Source organism: Triturus cristatus, chromosome 10 (genome assembly GCF_964204655.1).
Source record: "Triturus cristatus chromosome 10, aTriCri1.1, whole genome shotgun sequence".
NCBI lineage: Eukaryota > Metazoa > Chordata > Amphibia > Caudata > Salamandridae > Triturus > Triturus cristatus.
This window is the reverse complement of record NC_140593.1, coordinates 1141962436-1141983779: the sequence shown is the minus strand read 5'-3', so window position 1 is coordinate 1141983779 and position 21344 is coordinate 1141962436. Positions and strand designations below refer to the sequence as shown.

Here is a 21344-nt window from a genome sequence, read left to right as displayed (position 1 = left end):
CTAATTAATTACCAATTAATACTAATTATTTACAAATTAATAATTAATCAACAAACAATTAATTTGCAATACCAATTAATAATTAACTAATAACAATTAAATTACTTCCCACCCTATTCCCCTATAAACCCACAACCCGCTACAGAAGTAAAATGCAAAATTAAATTAAAGATATATTAATTAACAATATACACAAATAAATTACATAATTATTTATTTACAATTATATTACTTGCCACCATATTCCCCTATAAACACACTGCCCACTACAAATATTAAATGAATACAATTAACATAATTATCAATTAAACAATTAATACAAATTAATTACCAATTAATACTAATTATTTACCAATTAATAATTAATCAACAACCAATTAATTTGCAATACCAATTAATAATTAACTAATAACAATTAAATTACTTCCCACCCTATTCCCCTATAAACCCACAACCCGTTACAGAAATAAAACGCAAAATTAAATTAAAAATAATTAATAATTCCTATAAATTATTATTTAATAATATATAATTAAATTACTTCCCACCCTATTCCCCTATAAACCCACAACCCGCTACAGAAGTAATACGCAAAATTAAATTAAAAATATTTAATAATTCCTATAAATTATTATTTAATGTACTATAATTAAATTACTTCCCACCCTACTCCCCTATAAACCCACAACCCGCTACGGAATTAAATTACAAAAAAATAAAAAAACATAAAATTCAATAATTTAAAAATATTCTAACATACATTCCAATATTGATACATACTTTTAACACATATACTAACACTTAAAACACTATAAAAAAATCGATATTTTTAACAACTATATTATTGCAATCGATATTTCTTACCTGTTTTTCGATATTCTTCACCACTATATTTTTGCAAGTCGATATTCTGTCCATTCGATATTAAAAACTCGATATTCTTGCTACTCAATATTTTTTTTTCGATATTATGTCTATTTACCGTTATCTGGGGCTTGGAGCTCTACTATGAAACCATTCACCAATAATTGGCATTCTAGAATGTTTGTTTGATGATGTCATCTGGGGTTTGGAGCTCTACTATGATACCATTCACCAATAATTGGCATTCTAGAATGTTTGTTTGATGATGTCATCTGGGGTTTGGAGCCTTACTGTGAAACCATTCACCAAGAAGTGGCATTCTAGAATGTTTGTTTGATGATGTCATCTGGGGTTTGGTGCTCTACTGTGAAACCATTCACCAATAATTGGCATTCTAGAATGTTTGTTTGATGATGTCATATGGGGTTTGGAGCTCTACTATGAAACCATTCACCAATAATGGCATTCCAGAATGTTTGTTTGATGATGTCATCTGGGTTTCGAGCTCTACTATGAAACCATTCACCGAAAGACCCTTCAAGGAAAGCTCTTCTGCCCCCTTTTGGCCTTGCTGGTGTTGGTCAATAAGGGCAGCCAATCACCAGACAGCATTGCAAAACTGAATCCAAGAACCCCATGCTTTGCATTCCAATTATGGGCCCTTATGCTTTTTAAGCTGTTTTGGAGAATGTTACTCACACTTAAATAGATATTTCCCCATTCTATGGATAGTTCCTTTTTAGGTCTGGCTCACTGTTTTAGCTGTCATAAAAAAGCCTCTTGCAATTAAAAAAAAATAATCATAGAAATAATACAAACATGTACATACATACATCGAGGGGCTTTGGGTCAGCGCTCCTCAGCCATTGGTCAGTTTGAGCATCATTCTCATTTTGCTTCCGCCCACAAAAGCACACCGCCTGGGGCAATCGGTCAGTCCACTTCAGCCACTGTCCTGAAAGTGAGGGGGTTCTGCCTGATCAGGGGTGCACAGCCTCCTGAAAATAAGTGTTCTTTTTTATTTTTATTCTTTTGATTTGCCTTGCATATGTTTGCAAAAAAAGGTCAGGCAGACAGCTTGACAAGGACAGACCAGTTGGGTTTGCTAGTGCTTTTTTATCGACACGTCGATGTTCACAATTTTCAACACGCCAAGATGTGAACTCGACCAAAGATGTGACCTGAACTTGAACCTCGCCTGCATGCTTAATTTTTGCAAAATCTTGTGCGAACTAAAATGGAAAAATAATGAAACTCGACTTCCTGAGTAGGGCCCGTTTATTTATTTAATCATTAGGGCGTTTTATAAAGCACCGCATGTCGCCTCGCAATTACCTCAGAGCATTAATTGTTTTTTGTTGCACTGTGGAGAATGGAATCCTTCCCACCCAACAATATATTTTCAGAAATCAGTGCTTGATAATTCAACCGATGAATTCACGACTTTCTACTGTGTACATTGAAAAGGGAGCTTTTTATGGCCAAGTTCAGAATGTACAATGATCTCCAGAGCACCAAGGAAGGGAAGCCACATGGAAAAGCATTAGCCTGACCTTGTCAAGCGTGTGTTACTTAAAAGAAAATGGAATCATATACCTTATAAATATAAAGCAGAAAACAACAAGCTGCTGCCTGGCCAGGTAGGGTCTGGTCAGATGCTTGGACTGGGGTCCACTTTAAACAAGCATCGACCAAACCAATAATAGGTTTTTGCCTTGGCAAGCTAGCGCAGTGAGTGGTTTGTGTTTATTTTTAATTGGAAGCATATGCTTGCAAAAAGGACGAACAAAAAGAAAACCTGCTGGCACCTACACATGAGGGCCATATGTTTCCAATAAAAATGTGGAATGAAACAGATAATTGACCATTGCATATGATTGTAATATGAAAGAACAGGTGCTTCTTCGTTGGCACGTGTCCTTAGAACGGTGCATACGTTTTTTTGAGTTTAATGCATTTCATCAAAGCAAGTGATTCCAACTGGTGCAAATAAAAGCTACTATTGACTTTGAATTGCTCGAAATGTAAGACATAGTTGCAACACAGAAGGATGACTGAGTGACTGAAAAGGGCATTGACAAAGCAAAGTGTCTAAACCTCCCTGGCACTGAAGTGCGCCTCTTTTTATAGGATATATACGCGTAATCGGGGTAAATGTCACCCCCCAGTGCAAACGAGCCGATTGCTGATGGTGGCTGACCCTTTTTAATAGGCTGTGGCGGATGGCAGTGAAATGTGATCGACAGTTGAACAGGCCAATGGAGGATGAGGGCTGACTCGAAAGACCCCCAAGCGTGCATGTCGTTTTTATTTATGCGTAACATTTATTACATGGACAGGGCAGACAGCTAAAACTGTCTCTAAGCCAGACCTACAAAGTATAAGCCATTATGTGAAGGGGACATTAGGACTTCTGTTGGAGAGTCCTTTTCAATCGCTGCTGGACACCTATGATTCAGATTGTAGGACAGAAGTGTCTGTCGGTCAGAGTTTGTTTCCAGTTTCTTACAAATAACTCAACCGTGGACTATTATTACACCTGGAATAATATCAACGAAAGTAGTCTCAATAGAAGATAACAGCAACATTTCAGCTTTGACACAATACTCCAAAGAATTCTAAGACTTTGTTGAAGTGAAAACGTTTTCCCCATAATATTTAAGTTACTTATGTTATTTTGGAGCAGTCCGGATCTGTACCAATATCTCCTCTTTGTAAGTCTCAACAACATATCGCTATTACAACAACAATTCATTGATAGCTGACCAGCCAACTTCTTTGAAGGTATCACTTTTCAGCGCCATGTCCAAAATAAAGGAGAAAGGAGATATCTGCCCCACAAATGCCCAACCAAGGTCCCTCCAATAGCCAGGGTGTAATTTAAGGTGCATAGGGTTGTCGATCTGCAGTTCGTTGTGGTCCCCTAGATGCTCACCTATCAGAAGAGCCAGACTCTATCCACCACTGATGCTAAGACACAGACTCTTGTTGATCACCTCTGGGAAACTAGCGAGGACCTGATGAGCAGCACTTCGCCCAAAGCAAATTACATCAATGGAACATCTTGGCGTCAGTAGGGTTCTTGGTAGTGCCCATCCATGCTTGTTGTTAATACTACTAGGAATCTTATTTTAAAAAAAGTGGTGTCCCTTTTTACCTTCATGAATTGGCTGAAATGACTCAAATGTTATTAGATTTAGCAACCAGGACCTAACTCAGGCTTAAAAAACTCACCCTTTTACTAACCAGTCCCACTGGGTGTCTCTGGGTCCTTGGGCTGAATGAGGCTGTTTCTGGTGTCCTTTCATCTCACCCAGCTTTTCTCTGTGCTGCAGGGAGGGCAGTGTGATCCTGGAGTACGCTGCCGTCTTTAACGTAGAGTCGATGAACCCACTGATGATGGAGCACCCAGACCATCTCTTGAACCTGAGCCGATTACCTGATGCCATCTCCGCAGGGCTCTGGGTGGCCGGGCACAGAGTACTAGGCGTTTCTGCGACAGGTGAGAGTTCCTCATTCCCTTTCTTGTGTGCCAAGGACTGGCAGCGCCAACTGGTGAGAATGGATGATGGTGTTGGTGATTGGGAGGGGGGAGTACTGAGGGCCAGGTGCACAGTACCCTCTTCTTGGGCTTTCTATCTGACCTCTCTTTCAAAACAAAAGTAGGAAAATAATAACGCTCAATCCCTCAGTCTTTTTCACTCTCTTTCTGTCCTTCTTTCCTTATGTAGATTTCTTGCTCTGTTCTCTTTACTTCATGATCTGTTACGTTCATTGCTTCTTCCTCCACTTCTCATCTATTTCCCTACTCTGTCGTTTCTGATCCTGGTCTAACCCAGTTCTGTTCCATCACCTTGTTTTGTTCGCTCCCCTTCTTGCTTTATTTCCTGCGACTTGGGCTTTATTCACTTTCATTCATACTTTATTTCCTCCCTTTCTTGCTCTATTTTCTTTCATATTTGGCTTTTTGGTCTATTTCCTCTACTTGTGGTGCTTTTCACACATCTTGTTTTAATCTCTCTCCTTCCTACACTATTTTATTTCTGTGCTCACCTCTCTCTCCTTCTGCATCCATTTAATCTATTTTCCTTGCTCTATTCCATACTCCTTTTGCTATATTCTCTCTCCTCGTACCTCAGTTTCCTTTCCCATCTTCCCTTAATCTCTCTCCTTCTTGCTGTATCCCCTCTCCTTGCTTCAGTCACTCTTGTTATTGGTTTGTGCCCTCCTCTTCTTACTGTTTTCTCTCCTTTGCCTCACATTCTTGCACTTTTTTCTCCCATTTCTCTTTTCCCTCGCTTTCTGTTTTTATTTTCTTCCTCTTTTCTCTCTTCCCTACCTATTCTGCTCTAATCCTCTTCTCTCCCTCTATTCCTTTCCTCGTTCTTTTTCATCCTCATTTTGCTATATTCACTCTCCTATTCCTATTTCATTTATCTGCTCTTTCTATATTTTGATCTTTTTCCTCTGTTTCTTTCAGTATTTTCCTAATTCTGGCCAGATTATCTCCTCCTTTTTCTCAATTTCCTGTTGTTGCTCCACTTCTCCTCCTTCCATTGTTTCTTGTTCTACCCCCTCTTTCTTGCCCAATTTCTTCTAATTTCTTACTATGTTCTACCTGCTCGTTCAGTTTAATTCTAGCTTTATTCTTTCTCTGTCCTGCTCAACTTCCTCTCTATGTGCCTTCTATTTTTGTCACCATTTTTGTTCTCTTTTTTAACTCCTGGAAAGGTAACATTCCTTTTTGCAGGATCCCATCACTTTTTAGGTCTCGCCTGACCCAGCGCATGCGCTGATCTGGCAAGACTTTTAGTGAGGGCTTAAAAAAACTGCTACCATGGCCGGCCTAGAGCTTGAGTGCATGTGCGCGGGCGCGCGACGCGTTTGATCGCGATCACTTTTGCGGCCGCTTTGATGTTCTCCGTGAGCCAATGCTTGTCTTTTTTCCTTGTTCTGATAGGATCTTTGCAGTTGTGTTTTCCGACTTTTATTTGATAGGATCTCCACAGCTATTACTTTTTTTTCAGAATCATTCTGTTATCACGGTCACCACGCAGCTAAAAATAACTACACCTGTTCCTAAAACAATGGATTTAGAGGTTCGGGATGCTCTTAAGAGGTGAATTGAATTGAGATGCAGCGATGAATGCACGGTATGCGGCAACCTCACCCGTATGAACGTTAGAAGGTGGAGTGGGGGCTAAAGCTTGACAATGGTTGTCTGTGACCGGCGCCTGTCCTCTTTAGACCACTGTGAGAAATACCAAGTGGATGAAACAAATCCGCTTCCATGTTGCCAGTGACATGGCAGCTCATGTTGAAACAGACTGCGTATTGTCCTCGAGGCTCCAGCGCCTTGTAGCAAACTGTTTAGAACAGTATAGACCAATCAATGAAATATGTGCTTCATTCTCTGTGTCAGTATCTAGAAATCTGGGGTTCTACACTCCTATTTCAACGCGAAGTGTGTGCAATACACATTCAGTCCTCCTAAGAAACATCACAGAGCTAAAACCTTACATCACTTTTTGCAAACAGGCTCCAGAGTAGGTAAACGATGTTCTATCTTTGAAGTAATAAAATGGAGAGAATGAGGCACAAAATTTACAATTTTTTCACATTCATAAAGTGTTAAGAGGACTGAAAATGTTACAATTAAATTAGGACAGTGTTGACATTTCATTACTTTAGGCAATATCCCACAAGTTACAACATTCAACTCAATTATATAATAATGACCGGTACCTAATTGTCAAAATATGACCCCGACGTCAAGAATGAAAACGAGAAACAGACAACATAGGTTATGTTCCATCTGTAAAAAACATAACAATAAAATCTAACATGGGTAGCAATAAAAAATACACAGTGTGTACCATGACACCTGGTGGTAGGTGGGAACAATGATAATTTGTGGTAAAAACTGCACTTCAGAGTCAAAAACCCAGCAACATTTAGCAACAAGCATTGGCATAGTCAATAGGTCTCGCCTTTGGGACCTTATAAGTGTTTAGTTATCCAGCACAATATCCTTGGTGCAACAACATCAACTGTTGCATGGCTAAACACTTATAAGGTCCCAAAGACGAGACCTATTGGCTATGCCAATGCTTGTTGCTAAATGTTGCTGGGTTTTTGACTCTGAAGTGCAGTGAACCCCGTTGATCAGGCCCCAGTGCATGTGCTCTGACTCCTCGAAGTGTATGTGTAATTGGTTGATCCCTGATTTGCATATGTAACTTGCCTATAAGTCCCTGGCAAATGGTAAAAAGTGTACCCAGGCCTAGCAAGTCAAAAGTCACTAGCCGACTGCAGCACTTATTGCACCGCCATTACAGTGACTAGTCATGCAGCTTTTGAACTGTCAACCGGACACGGCAAAATAAACCCTTTTGACAGGTCAGACTCTTCCTTTTTAATTTTAAGTCACCCCTCGGGAAGGTCAAGAGCCCACTGGGCAGGATGCCAAATTTTATAAAGAAAGGCGTGGTCCTTTTATGATTGACATGTCCTGAGAGTGAAATCTCGAAATTGTTGTTTTCCCTGCAGCAACGCTGGTGGGTCCTTTGGCTAACATGGAGTTACACCAGCCTGCGCACAAAGTGCTAACTTCCATACAGGACCATCAAACTTTGTACTCCAAGGTATCAAATTCATTCGGATTTAGGCAACTTTTAATGCAAATGGACTTCAGAAAGTCACCACTTTCTTCCCCCAAAGTTCTGGTAGCTGTTGCTGATTAACTGCAGCAGTTGTCACCTGGAACCGCCCTGCTGCCCTCTTGTAGGATGTGTGAAGTGCTCCCAAGAAGGGGAACAAAGGATGTGCTGGAGGGAGGAGGTGTGACCTCTTCCTGACAGGATGGCCCGAGGGCTGTGGCCACCGATACTCTGGCTTCAAAGAATCTACTGACTCTGAGGACCAAATGTGAGTCAGTCAGTCAGTCAGAAAACTTTATTTCGGCGAAAATGCCATAAAAGTACAAACATCAACTTTAAAAACGATATACATTTATAAGCAATAATCTTAAAACCTCTCATATATGAGTAATTTGGTACAATTTATATTCATAAAAATTAAATAATGTTTGAGACAAAGATAGAATAAAAAGAAACTTGGCTTGCAAAAAGAAAGAGAAAAACATTACAGTATTAGGTGTTTTCTTTTGACCCACATTGAGAATAAGTATTTAGCAGTAACTGTGACAAACAGGGGAGGAGTATCATATTTCATTACCCTGTATAGGTCTCTATAGTTACTTACACCAAGGTTTTTAGCTAATTGGATGATCCATTTCTTGCGTGGGTTTGTATAAGCCTTACAAAAAAATAATACATGGACCTCAGATTCTTCATACAAGCTACACCCTGGACAGGATCGAACTATAGAACCTTCCCATTTGTTCGTCCTGCAGAATAGGGGAAGAGATCCATGCCTAAACTGTATATAAAGTTTCTTGGCAAGCGATGATTGGATCAAGTCCAGCGCTGGCTCAAAGCTGTAACTTATTTTCATTTCAAGAAATACAGAGGTCAAATTAGTACTGGACTCTGAACGTAGTATTTGGGTCAATTTATGATCCTCTATCGCTTTAGCCAGCGATTTTTTTTGGTAGGGCAGCGCATGTCTCCTCTGGATTAAGCCAAAGGTCTTCCCTTCCAATATCGCCTAGGAACTTTTTAATATATGCAAGCCACGGGATGGTACCAGCCCTTGGGAGTGTCATAATTGATTTTAATTCCTCCCTGAAATTGTTAAGTTCTGCTGTGCACCACAGTCGGCGCCAGTACATAACCAGGCGTGAGGCAACCAGATCTACAATTGGCTGGATGCCAAAATCCATCCTAAGAGGCTGAAGAGGAGTACTCTTAGGTAATGCTAAAAGTTGCCTCATAAAATGGTTTTCTGACTTTGCTAGAAACTGAACTGCACTATGGCCCCAAAGTTCAGCGCCATAGGTCGCCACACCTCTTGCCTGGACCTTATAAACCTCTACAAGCGGGCTGATTAACTTTAACGGGCTGTCCCTATACATCTTCAGGATGCCCCCAGAAACTTGGACCAGTTTCAAATTGGCCTTCGATATCTGGGCTCCCCAATCCATTTTATTGCTTAGTGTTAACCCCAAATAATCAAAGACAGTTACTCGCTCCAGCGGCAGATTGTCCAGTTTTGGAATGGGACAATTTGTTGTGTCCGCATGCAGAACCATATATTTGGTCTTGTTAACATTAATAACCAGGTTCCTATTTCTGCAGAATGTAGCGAAGCCCTCCAGGACTCTTTCCATTGCCATGGCGGTCTTGGACAGGAGCAGAGTATCGTCTGCGAACATTAGTGCAGGTATTTTCCTTCCAGCTAGCCTGGGTGCATCAATGTCTGTTAGAGCTAGCAATTCTTCCACAAGACCGTTTAAGAAAAGAGAGAAGAGGGTCGGTGCGAGCACACAACCCTGCCTCACACCTCTTTCAACGGGGAAGGGGGATGTTAATTTGCCATTTTGGCCATACCTTACCCTGGCAAAGGTGTCTTTATGTAAAGTTTCCAAGAGATAACACAGGTATGGGGGGACACCCATTCCCTTCAAAAGGTCCCACAACTGTCGTCGGTCTACCATATCAAAGGCAGACTTTAGATCAACAAAGGGAAGGTAAAGACTACCTCCTTCCAATTTGATAGCTTTCCAATAGATCATCTGCAATCTAAACAGTTGATCTATTGTTGACATTTTTGATCTAAAGCCCACCTGTAAGGGGGTCAGGATGTTAAACTCATCCATCCATGCTTGGAGCCTCCCCAATAGAACGCGTGCAAAGATCTTCTGTGCCACGTCTATTAGGCTAATCGGCCTATAGTTTGCCGGGTCCAGGGGCGAACCCTTTTTATGTATCTGGATAATCTCAGCACCGGCCCATGTATGAGGCATTGGCATTCCTAAAAAGATTGCATGAAAAAGATTTTGCAGATAGGGAGCCCATACAACCTGTTCGCTCTTATAGAGGTCACCCGGTATCCTGTCCAGTCCGGGTGCTTTAGTAGGGAGGACTTTTTTCGGGGCCAATTTAACCTCTTCCAGTGAGCATAGATCGTCGTCAGACATAGTCAACAAAGGGTCTTGCCTGGATAGTGATTCATGGGGTTCTGGGGCTATTGGATTGCTGGCATAAAGGGCTTGATAGTGCCGGCGCCAAACGTCCTCCCCCCAAATTAGGTTGGACTGCTACTTGGGAGACAGAGGACCCAGTTTTAACCAAATTCCAAAAAGCCCTGGAATCCTTTTTCCTTAATGTGATAGAGATTTCCTCCCATCTATTATACTCCCATTCTTTTTTTGCGTCTGTAATCACTTTCTTGTAGTGACCCCTCGCCTCCTTAATCAATACCGTATTCCCCCCTTTTAGTTTTACTAGGAGTGATGACTTAGCCTCTCTACAGGTTTTGGTAAACCATAAAGATCTCTCTCTCAAATTTTGAGAGTTCCTCCTTATTCCCCGATAAAAGTACCCCTTTAAGGTTGCGCATAGCTCTATATGAGTAGAGCCTATATTACCCTGATGAAAAGGGGTAAGTCCCACTGCAGCAGGATCCAGAGCACGCTCTAAAAGCGGATAAATCTCCCTGTACATATCTCCAAGCTCAGTTTGGGACTGGGCAATCTTTTCCCATCTAACTCTCCGACCTCCACACGATGTAACCAAGGGGAGTGAATGATTAGGATCCCTAAGTTGATATAGGGAATTATCATAGCCTTCCAGAGTAGATACAAGGGGATTATGATCGCTTTAACTGCGATTTACTACCTGAAAATCCAAAACCCTAGACCACATATCCAATTTAATCATTATATAATCTATGATGGAGGCATAACTATTCCGTTGGAATGTGAATTTGCCAGGGTTGTCTGCTGGGTGCCTTCCATTACATGCCCTCAGGGAATGGGTAAGGATTAGTGTAGTGAGTTGAAGAACCAGGGGTGTCCATCCCTTCGTTGGATATGAATTACAAGGGGGAATTACCCATACTTGATCCTCTTCTTGAGTAACTGAACTGGACACACCAGTTAATGGTTCGAAATGGCAGTTGAAGTCACCGCCTATAAGCAAATGTTCCTGCGTGGGCAATATACACAGGAAATCTTCTAGTTTTGACAAGGTACTAGATTTTTGACCATACTTCACAGGGCGAGAGTAAATATTAATTAGATTCAGCTCGGGGTGGTTCCCAAATGTTAAGGCTATGCACATAATATCCAATGAGCCAGTATCAATTACTCTAATTGCGCACCCCAAATGTGTTTTTACCCAAATGCACAATCCACCTGATGGTCTCCCCCTTAGGGCCCTTACTGCCGAAACCCAGTACGTAACAAACCCAAGGCGATGACATGCTTTCGTTGCCCAGGTTTCTTGAAAAAGGCATATGTGGTGACCATCTATGAACACTCCCCAGTCCGGGGAGTCCAGCAATGGGCCGATACCTGCCAAGTTCCAGGATAGGATTTTTAGGCCCGCTCCATGCTCTGGTTTTTGGGTATTGTTAACTCTTATTTGTGGGCCCATGTGGGGCTGTGTGGATTGACCAGGTGTGTCCCCCCCATTCTCTGTTAACTCTGCAGATAGGGGGAGACTAACAGTCATTAATTGAGTGGAAGCGATACTAGTCTCAGTTCTATTAGGATCTTGAGCACATTCCATAGCCAAATCAAATAGCTGAAGTAGCCCCTGTGAAGCAGTGGGTGCTACCCTTAAGCATACTTGTTTATCATGTGCCTTTCTCTGTCCAGAAAGAGTTTCCTGTCTTCCTACCTGAGTGTGACCCACCCCCTGAGGACCAATGTTTTTTGTGGCCTCACCTACCGGATGCAGTCAATCAACAAGGTCGATGTGAGTCACATATTAGCTTGCCCGCTCCTTTGTGGAGGTAGATAGGCTGGCATCTCCTCCATAGAGGACAGGGTTCTTCATTTACAATGTTTATTTTCACACACACTGGGGAGGAATCCTTGGTAGATGCTTGCATCAAAGAAGGGCGAGCTTGTTAATGCTCTACGAACTGTACTGTCATTGATAAAGCGTTTGTTTTTTTACCTGCGCTGCAAGAAAAGTAAAATGCAGTGTTTAACTTTTTTGTTTGGTTACGAAGCTAAATATCCTGGAAAAGGAAATCAGCACTGTGAATTATGTGCAATCATTTACAGTTGACCTCTTTTCTGTCAAATGTTCTATATATATATATATATATATATACTCATTCTCTCTCTCTCTCTCTCTCTCTCTCTCTCTCTCTCTCTCTCTGTCTCACACTCTCTCTCTCTCTCTCTCTCTCTCTCTCTCTCTCTCTCTCTCTCTCTCTCTCTCTCTCTCTGTCTCACTCTCTCTCTCTCTCTCTCTCTCTCTCTCAGCATTTGCAATGCAAGAGGTCTCGCATTAGTGAAAACTTGAGCTCTTGGCGTTGCATTATAATTTGCAAAGCCAATAGCTCAAACTTTTAGTAATGCGAGTCCTATTGCATTGCAAATGCTTGTTTTCAATTGCCATCTATAAACCGAACAAGCTGACCCGTGCCCTTGTAGGATCTTGGATGATCAGGTGCCAGGCCACAAACACCATAACCTTCTAATCCCTCTCGTTAGATGCCCCCTCCCATCTAGCCATGTAATATGAGGGCATCGTGTTTGGCAGCTCTATGTTCGACGATTCTCCCCAAGAGCTTGGGTAGTGGCCTGTTCGCCCTCGAGGAAACTCCAGTTGCCTCTTGGACTGGTTTCTAACGCCACTACTTATTCACCGTAAAGGTTTCGGTTAATATTTATAATTATCAGGTATGAAATGTATCTGATTGTGGGGGTTACCACCGACACCCCTGTGCCTAAATTGCTATCCAATGCATGCGTCTCAATTATCTGGGCTAAACATGGAATGAGTTGGGAATTGATTGGGATTTCCACTGGGAAAGACAGAAAAAAACCAGCGCGCCCCATACCCTTGTTAGATTTTCTCACCTACGGAGCTCTAAAATATAGTTTGCCCAGTGATGCTCAAAATACCTGTCATTTGGGGGGCGAAAGATTCACGTGTAAACGCATCCCATTCTCTTTCTCTCTCCCAGAAAAAAAACAAGACTGTTGGGAAGGCAAAACTACCCATGGATTTGGGAAGAAGTTTTCCAGGACAGTTCCTGTTATCCTGAAGGGCCGTGCCTAGAAAATATGTGGAACTGGAAGGTAGTCAGGCCACAAAAATGGCAGCCCTAAACTCTTGTGAAGTTGTTCACACATGCAAATACATTTTTCAAATAAGAGATGGTATATGCCTGGAGAAGCCGGAAACAGTTAGTTCTGGGTTCAAGAGTTCACCAATGAACCTGAGCTGTCGACCACAAAACAAACACACAAACAACAAAAAAACAAAAAGAGGAGCCTAAGCTGAACTCTTGAGAGTACAAAAATATAGTACAACAAGCTTCCTGGAGAGAGGAGAGAACAATTCCACCCAGGGTGCGACCAACCCGGTAACCGATGCGCCTTTGTACAGACTCCTACTTGGGGCATCTACCTATGTCTACCTATGTCTCTTCATAATTTTTACCTTTGCAAAAAAGGTATAACGATGAGGGAAGTAGGACATGTGTGCCCCTAAATGCTTCTCTATATACACTAGACATTGTATGTGGTGTGACTCAGCCTGAAGCAGCATTCAGGGGCATGAGATCTATCGATAAAGTACATAAAGTAAAAGACCCCGAGAGGGGAAATTCCACCCCGTCTCTTTCCACGTAGCCAAGTTTTTTTAAAAAGCACTTTTAAGTTTTCTCTGTTTTTTTAACAGTGGAAGTCTTTTCAACCAAAAAGACCCCTTTTTAGGTAAAAGTGCCTACCTTGCATCACAACAGAAGGAAGCAGCAAGCCTTTCGGGAGGTGCTTGGCTCCAGCCCCGCCTGTGCCCCTCATCTGAACTTTCTGAGGCTGACACCGGCTCCGGGCAACTGATTTTGGGTCAGGAAGGAAGGAGAGGAATAGGGGTGGTGGATGGGGATTCAGTGTCAGAGGGAGGCACAAGCACACACATGGGGGGCTGGCATGAGATGAGGGAACCAAGGGGTGCCCTGGCGGCTCACCCTCTGTAAGTTTTATCCTAGCCGTGTGTTAAGTTGTTTTCCCATCTTTTCCACATTGCAAAAAACACGAGGTGGATCCAAGCCTTCTTCCTCCTCCCTGGCAGCAAGAATGCAAATAAATCATGTTTCTGTAGCGTGGCCGCTCATCAGCTCGTAAGGAAAGAAAACAAGCCTGCGAATTGTGCGCGCGCGTGCGCTACAGCGAGACATCTGGTTTCAATTATCGCGCCGTGTCTGGGCACAATAATTGAAACCACATGGCGGCCGTGCGGGTAACCGACACCAATAGGCCATGGGCAGAGCAATGTGCCCGCCTTTGGCCAATTGCGTGCTGGCTTTGTTAAAAAAACGCACGCAAAGGCCAATAGCGTGGGCCAAAACAAAAAGCACACGCACGAGCGTGTGCGATTCTTAGGTTAGTTTTCGAGAGCCCCTACATGAAGTTTTCACCAGAACAGCGCATGCGCGCTGTTACAGGCTCGACCTAATAAAGCAAGCCTTCTTGATAAATTAATGGTGGCTTGGAACACTTCATGCAATATAACAGGGGTACCCCAATTTAGTTTCCCATATCAGGGTCTACAATAACTGTTTGTAAATAAACATATAGGAAACTATGATAAGTGTAGTAGACTGGTAAATGGACAAACGAATAAAAGTGCATTCAGTAATCAAAAAGACCAACAGTGACCAAAAAATACAATTCTATATTGTCATTTATTAATACAAATCTATACTTTTATGCATATATATACAGTTTATCCGTAATTTTTTCTCGTCATCTTCTTTGAATACATATCTTTATCATATAATTATTCATATCTTCTCTATTGTATATATATTTACACTTTTGATTTTTTACATATCCTGTATCCATACATTTGCAATTGATAATCAGCAAAGGGAGAAAAAAACAGAGAGAAATGACCAATAATTAATCCAATTTGGTCAGAAGGTCACAATAAATTCGGCTTGGAACACTTCTACATTTGCTGTACTCCTCATCATGATATTCTTGTTATGCAGAGCGATGGGCAGACCTGTGTGCCACAGCATATACCTGCGTTGCCGGTTTTACGTGTGCCCACAATAGGAATGGGAACATCACCTGTACGTCACTATGCCACGACGGCTTTTGCAAGAATGAAGGAATTTGCACCCACCGCAGAGGGCAGGACCCCATGTGCCAGTGAGTATACTCTCTTTACATCCCCACTGACCCTTGTCCATCCAGTCAGGTCTTGAGTGGCCTTTTGAGGGAACAGTCAAGTTGGTCTTCGCAAGAATTATCAAGAGGCCCTGCCCAGAGGAACCAGAGGTGGATCAGTCGCAAACAGCACCGAAAGGGCGGGTGAGTGGAGGTATATCTATTGCAGTACAGCATTGTTAAATCGCTTCATTCCCCCTCTCAAGTCCCAGAAGTACTTCTGCATGGGTTGTTAGGAGTCCTCTCTGTTTGTTGTGCATGGCTGCTTCACTGTGGGTTTATAGGGTGGTCTATATGGGAAGCATTGGGTGTTGTGCATGAGTTTCGAGGGGTGCTCAAATCGTCTTTCAAAAAACCTGTGGCTGTACCTAAACATGTAGTGATGCAGAGAGCTAGAATTGCAGCTGGAGTTTCTTATCTTCTGGGTGGTTTGGTTACATGATACTATGATTGATTGTAGATCTACTTGGCAGAGGGTGTTTTTGTAGTTGGCCAGCATGGGGAGCATTGGTTTGTGTGTGGGTTTCAGAGAAGTGCTTCATTTGGACCACAGCAAACCTCTAGCTGCACTTACACATGGTACGTGGCAGAGGAGCACAATAGAGGAGCAAGATAGAGTCAGATTTGCATGTAGAAGCCATCAACCAGTTAATCTGGTCTGTGCGTGACTGGTAATCCACTGAGTGTGTCACAGTAGACTTCCATTCAAGGAGTGCTGGACCTGACTTGGCTCAACAAATGCATGTTAAGTTACTCAACATGTTGAGTTAGCTGGCCACCCCTTCAAATTCTCTGGTCTAGGCAGCTTTAGAAGTACATTAATTGAATCATATACTTCCACCCATCACTTATTGTTGTTTTACGTGAGTTGCCCTAGGTGGCATGAACTTGCCCAGACGTAGTCTCGCTGCGCACGAAGACCCAGGCTGCACCTCCGGGATGAGGCCCATTAAGGCTAGAGGGTGCCTGGGTTTGGTTGTCTTCCCATGCAGAGAGCACTAGCCTAGTAGATTGCCTTGACAATTTGGTTATGGTTTGTCCTCTTCTGTAATGGAACAGATGAGCAAACAAAATCAACTACATATAGGACTCAGACCGTCTTCTGATGAGTTCATCGGGACCACGGCTTCGCACATCATCATGCACACTTTGACCAGGCATGACCTCTTGTCCCACCCTCAGACCTTCAACACCTTCCTGATTTTCTGCTGAGTGTCTAGAGGAAGGATGATGGTGGAAACTACAGAAAGTAAACAGGGCGCTTGGGGCCTCAGTTACCTTCTGTTCCTGAAGCCAGGCTAGCGGGATCAGAGCTGAGAGTAGAAGGGCAGGCCAGTGGCATCAGCTCACATTCCTCATTGATGTCCAGAGCTCCCAGAACCTCTTGGACCTGAGCTTGGCGACGGTGTGCAGAATGTGGGATTAAACAATCTTTAGAGTGTGGTAGAAAGAGCTAGACAAACACAGTCACACCTCAGAGAGTACCAGAGGTGAGGCTGCTGGAGGTATGGTTGCAAAGTATTTCTCTACTGGGACTACTGTTTAAAGGGGGGCAACCTGTGAAAAGAAAAACAAATTCTGTATCACCAGCAAAAGGATAACAGGATGATGACTTCTGGCTGGGGTTTGAGACATATTGTGACCTCATTCACTAGGTGACTTTTTAAAACTGGGTGGGTAAGAAGAATAAACTGCAGTGGACAGGAAGCAGAATCCCGAGGCTCCTCCTGCCAAGGGGCTGAAGGACTGATGGCAGCTAAGATGTGATGTTGGGTTTTTATTTACTTGTGTGACAACAGCACCCAAGTGCAAGCGCTTATTCCTAGACTTCCCCCGTTGCTGAATGGTCCTTGTGTTGTCTTCTTGGGAGAAATAAGATGCATGAGAAAGACCTGGGGGTGGAGCAGCTATACACTGCCTGGCAGGTACTAGTTGGAAGGAGCCAGTGGCACACAGAGTAATCAAGAGGGAAAACTAGTTAGTGGAAATAAGAGACGAATGATGACGGCAATGAATGTGAAAAAGGATGATGTTATGCTGCATTATACATTTTTGTACAGCACACGTTTAGCTATTATTGGGCCTCTTAGCACTTTGGTGCAGAGCTTGTCTGTGGTTGTGGGTTTGCCTGGCGTGCGCGCTCCTTGGGGATGATGTCCATCAACATGCCTTTGCCCAATAAGTTATTGTGCTGTGGGGTGAGTGAAGGATTTGCCCTGTAGATGGGGTCCTTGGGGTGTGGGTCTTGCGGCCTGCCATCAAAACCTCTGCGGAGTTAATATTACCTGGTTTTCTCTTTGGGGTGTATCGCAGTGCAGTTGTAGGTTTTCTGGCCCTCTGCCTAACCCAAGTCAGCTCTGCCATTATAACTATTCTCCTCGGTCTTACCGGACAGCACAGTACAGGGGCTGGTGTTGCTTTTCCTATGTGTTGGTGAGGGATTGTGTTGGTGGTGATAGTTGGCCCTGTGTAGGTGTTCTTTGGCTAAGCCTTGAGGTGCCTTGATCTTCACTATAGACATTGGATCATCCGCATTATCTAGGACAGTTAGAATGTACCAATCCTTCCTCTAGTTCAGAGCAGTATTCTACCTGACCTGTAAACTAGGCCCCTCAGTTTCCTCTACCCGTGTGCCTTCTGTGTTTCCTCGGTGCCCAGTTCTCTTTCTCCCTCCGTGCTGCAGTGTGGTTGCTCTCATTTGCTTTGATTGTTTGAGGGTTCGGTTTAGAAGTGGTTTGTGTGGAGATGTGTGATCAGTTATGTTAACAGGGCGATAGTGGGTGGTGTAATGTACTGATGTATAGATAGATTCAGCAATAAATTGTTAAGAAAGAACTGATAGGAAGGTCACATAAAGAGGTTTGACACAAGAGTGCTCCTAAGAAGGCTAACAAAGTTTCTACAGTGAGCATAAAATAATCCTTGTGACCAATCTCGAGACCCCTTCTTTTCTCCTCCAACACATGTGTACGCATGTGCCCATTTAAATCTGTTTTTTAGAAGCCCTGTCTAAGCTAGTCTATCTTCCTCCCAAAGCTGCATACCTCATAGGCACCACTGAGATGGGCACGTGACTTATTGGGGCCTGATTCGCAAACCTCAATTTGTAGTATACGTTGTAGTACTACAGTAGTACTACAAAACTTAATACAAAGTGCTGCCCACAAACTGCACTTTTTCAGTAACTTACAGTCTTGCAGTAACTTACACTTTTGTGGTAAGTCCCTACCCTAATTACTTTCTATCGGGGGGTGTTGTTCTACCAGTGGTTGGCCATGTGTAGTGCTGGAGTTACTACAAAAGTGTAAATTACTACAAAAGTGCAGTTTGTGAATATCGAAAAAGTAGTAAACTTACTCAAAAGTAGTAAACTTACTCAGAAGTGTAAGTTACCTTTGTGAATCAGACCTATGATCTCCGTCTCCTGCCTTACTGGGACCCCAAACCTGGGGTTCATTAACTTGCTGAAGACCCCGCCTTTGCCTTCTCCCTCGTCACATGTCTCTTAACTCTTTCCCCTCTGTCACACCACAGATGTCCTGTTGGCAGCGACTACTGGTTTATGGGAGTGCGCTGTGATTACAGGATGACACAGCAGGCCCTCCTGGGCATCTCCTGTGGAGTCATCCTGAGCCTGGTGCTGTGCATCTCTGCCATTGCCTACCTCGCCATGAGACGGTTCAAGGCCTTGCTTGTCGAAACCAAAATCAACCAGACGAAGAGCAGGTAGGTGGTCGCGTACAGACGCACTAGACATCCCCAAAATCTGACATTGGAGAACAGATGGAAGGTCTTTTTCTTTTCGATCGGAAAAATTGTGGAACTTCCTTCCCTTACATGTTTGTTTGTATTGTGAAGTGCTATTTTGTGATGATTTTTATTAACCAGACAATAAATCTACTCATACTTATACTCAAGTCAGATCTGAATCCTAGCAGACCCTTTATTCTTCTGAATTGAAGACAAAGACCATGAAAAGCGAATTACAGTTCACCAACCATTAATATAGATCTAAGGTCACCTTGGTATATATTAATGTGTACCATGAATAAAAATGCTAAAATCAGCTCCACAGTACCTCTACAATTTTTGTGGAGCTGCAATTGGAAGATTCCTTCTCATTGTCCAGATAGTGGTAAAAAATGTGAGCACGCAACGGACAATTGCTGCATCCTTACTAGTCCTTAAAATTCTCAGAGCTTCTAAGTACTCTCTAGTCCCCAGCATGCAACAGATGAGTAATTGAAAATTAATACATTCAATTCCACAATATCCTGACCCTACACATGTGTGCTGCTTGTGTTGCATGCAGATTGCACCATTAGGGCTGGGGAGAGGGACACTAGTCCCCATTGTACCATACATGTACGCGGACGCGTACATTACACATCACAAAGGAGCGTGCTAAAATACTGATTAATTGTAAGCACACACATTCAAAATGTGTATTTGTAGCAAACAATTTTACCCCTAAGGGTTTCTTGGTGCTGTATAACAGATGTTTGTTACCCAACTCACTGGCGTTCATGTTCTCCATCTTAAGGAAATTACTAGCCGTAGTGAACCATCCGCCCCATGATTCTAACCCGTGTATTGTATAATTTATATGTCTCAGGGCCGGCTTTAGCACTAGTGGCGCCCAGTGCGATAATGTTTTTTGGCGCCCCTAACGACCACCTCTGTCACGGATACCCTCACTACCACCCTTGAACAGTCTCCATAACCTCTTTCTCAGATGCATTTATTTAATTTTATAGCGTCACTCATAAAAGTGAAGGGTGTCAAAGCATTTTAGATAACACACGCATTACACAGAGACAATCAATGGCAGGTGTGTAAATCAGTGTATAGTAAATGTTGTGAAGAGTACTTGGTCTGGAGAAGCACAAACTCTGAATTTAAAATGTAACACAATGGATTGGGGCTCTCTTTAATAGCGAGAACTGATTTGTACCCAAAATGAACCCTTTTTGCAACATTATAATAATGAAAGTCTGGGGGGAAATCCATACCTCTAATTTATACTTTGAAGTCTGCACCAGTTCTTTGATGACAGTTAATAGCTCACTGTAAACTGAAACTAACATAATGAAGTCTCTGACAAAAGCAGTAACCCACTCACCTGTTTAAATTATATTCACTTTGTGATCTGCATGGTACATGTTATTTGCAGCAGGCACATTAACCCTCTGCGTTAGTCAAAACTTCTACTAAGACAACACTTCGATCTTGCCTGGTAGAACATTAATCACTGGATTTTTCTTGACATTTTAATTGTTGACTGCAAATTGCTTGATACCAGGAACGCAGCAGCAGGTGCTTTTAAGCAAACAGGTGCCCCCTTGTGAAGTCAGCACCCGGTGCGGTGGCACCGGTCGCACCGCCCTAAAGCCGGCCCTGATATGTCTAATTATGTACATTTCTGAATCTGCCCCTCAGTGAGGGGTGTTACTGCTATGGAGTAATTCAGCATCAAGTACTCCAAATTTGGTCACTTGTAAATTCACATATACTCCCCAGGACAATTCACGTGTTAGTATGCTTTAAATGTTAAATCAAACCATTTTGGTCAATTAAAACAGCGTTACTGTACGGTTGTATGACATTACAATGCATGCTTTTACCCAGCATGCCTTTACAATGCAATTTTTTACCCCGACTTGCTTTCGGGGGTGCGCTGGATGTTGGAATAGTATAATTTACTATTCCAACTCCAGTGTGTGCAACAGTAGGGAAGGTGTTAAATCCAACACATTATACTCCCTACAGTAAGCCATTTTTGTTATGATGGCATGCAGGGTGAAAGCATGCATTGTAATGCATGCATTGTAACGGTTGTTTCCCTTACTGTACAGTGAAGAAATCTCCAAACAGGGTCGAAGTGTTGGGTTAGACTTCTGAGTTTACAGTCACTTCGCATGGATCACTGGGTCTGTCACTTCCTGTTTTAGAAAGTTCCCTCATCCCAGGAAAGGAACAATCATTAGAAAAGCCAATGAGCCTGGCATTGGCTGCCAGCGTTTTGGCTTTACCAATGCTGGTTTTATATTGTTTTTTTATTTTTATAGAATGTTATTGTTGGGGAATCTGCAGCACCCCCACCAACTTGAAAAATAATCATTGACTAAAAGCAAAAATATTTTTGGGTCTCAAAAAG

At 42.6% G+C, this 21344-nt stretch overlaps 1 protein-coding gene across 2 annotated transcripts in view; it reads left to right on the top strand.

The window, feature by feature from the left end:
- Positions 1-21344, top strand: part of LOC146796768 (uncharacterized) — a 251019-nt gene that overhangs the window by 149111 nt on the left and 80564 nt on the right. For both annotated transcript variants that reach the window (XM_085629469.1, XM_085629470.1), the window contains exons 5-7: positions 4200-4366; positions 15007-15169; positions 18722-18913. In XM_085629469.1, the coding sequence (XP_085485595.1) occupies positions 4200-4366; positions 15007-15169; positions 18722-18913 (522 nt within the window). The remainder of the gene's footprint in view (positions 1-4199; positions 4367-15006; positions 15170-18721; positions 18914-21344) is intronic.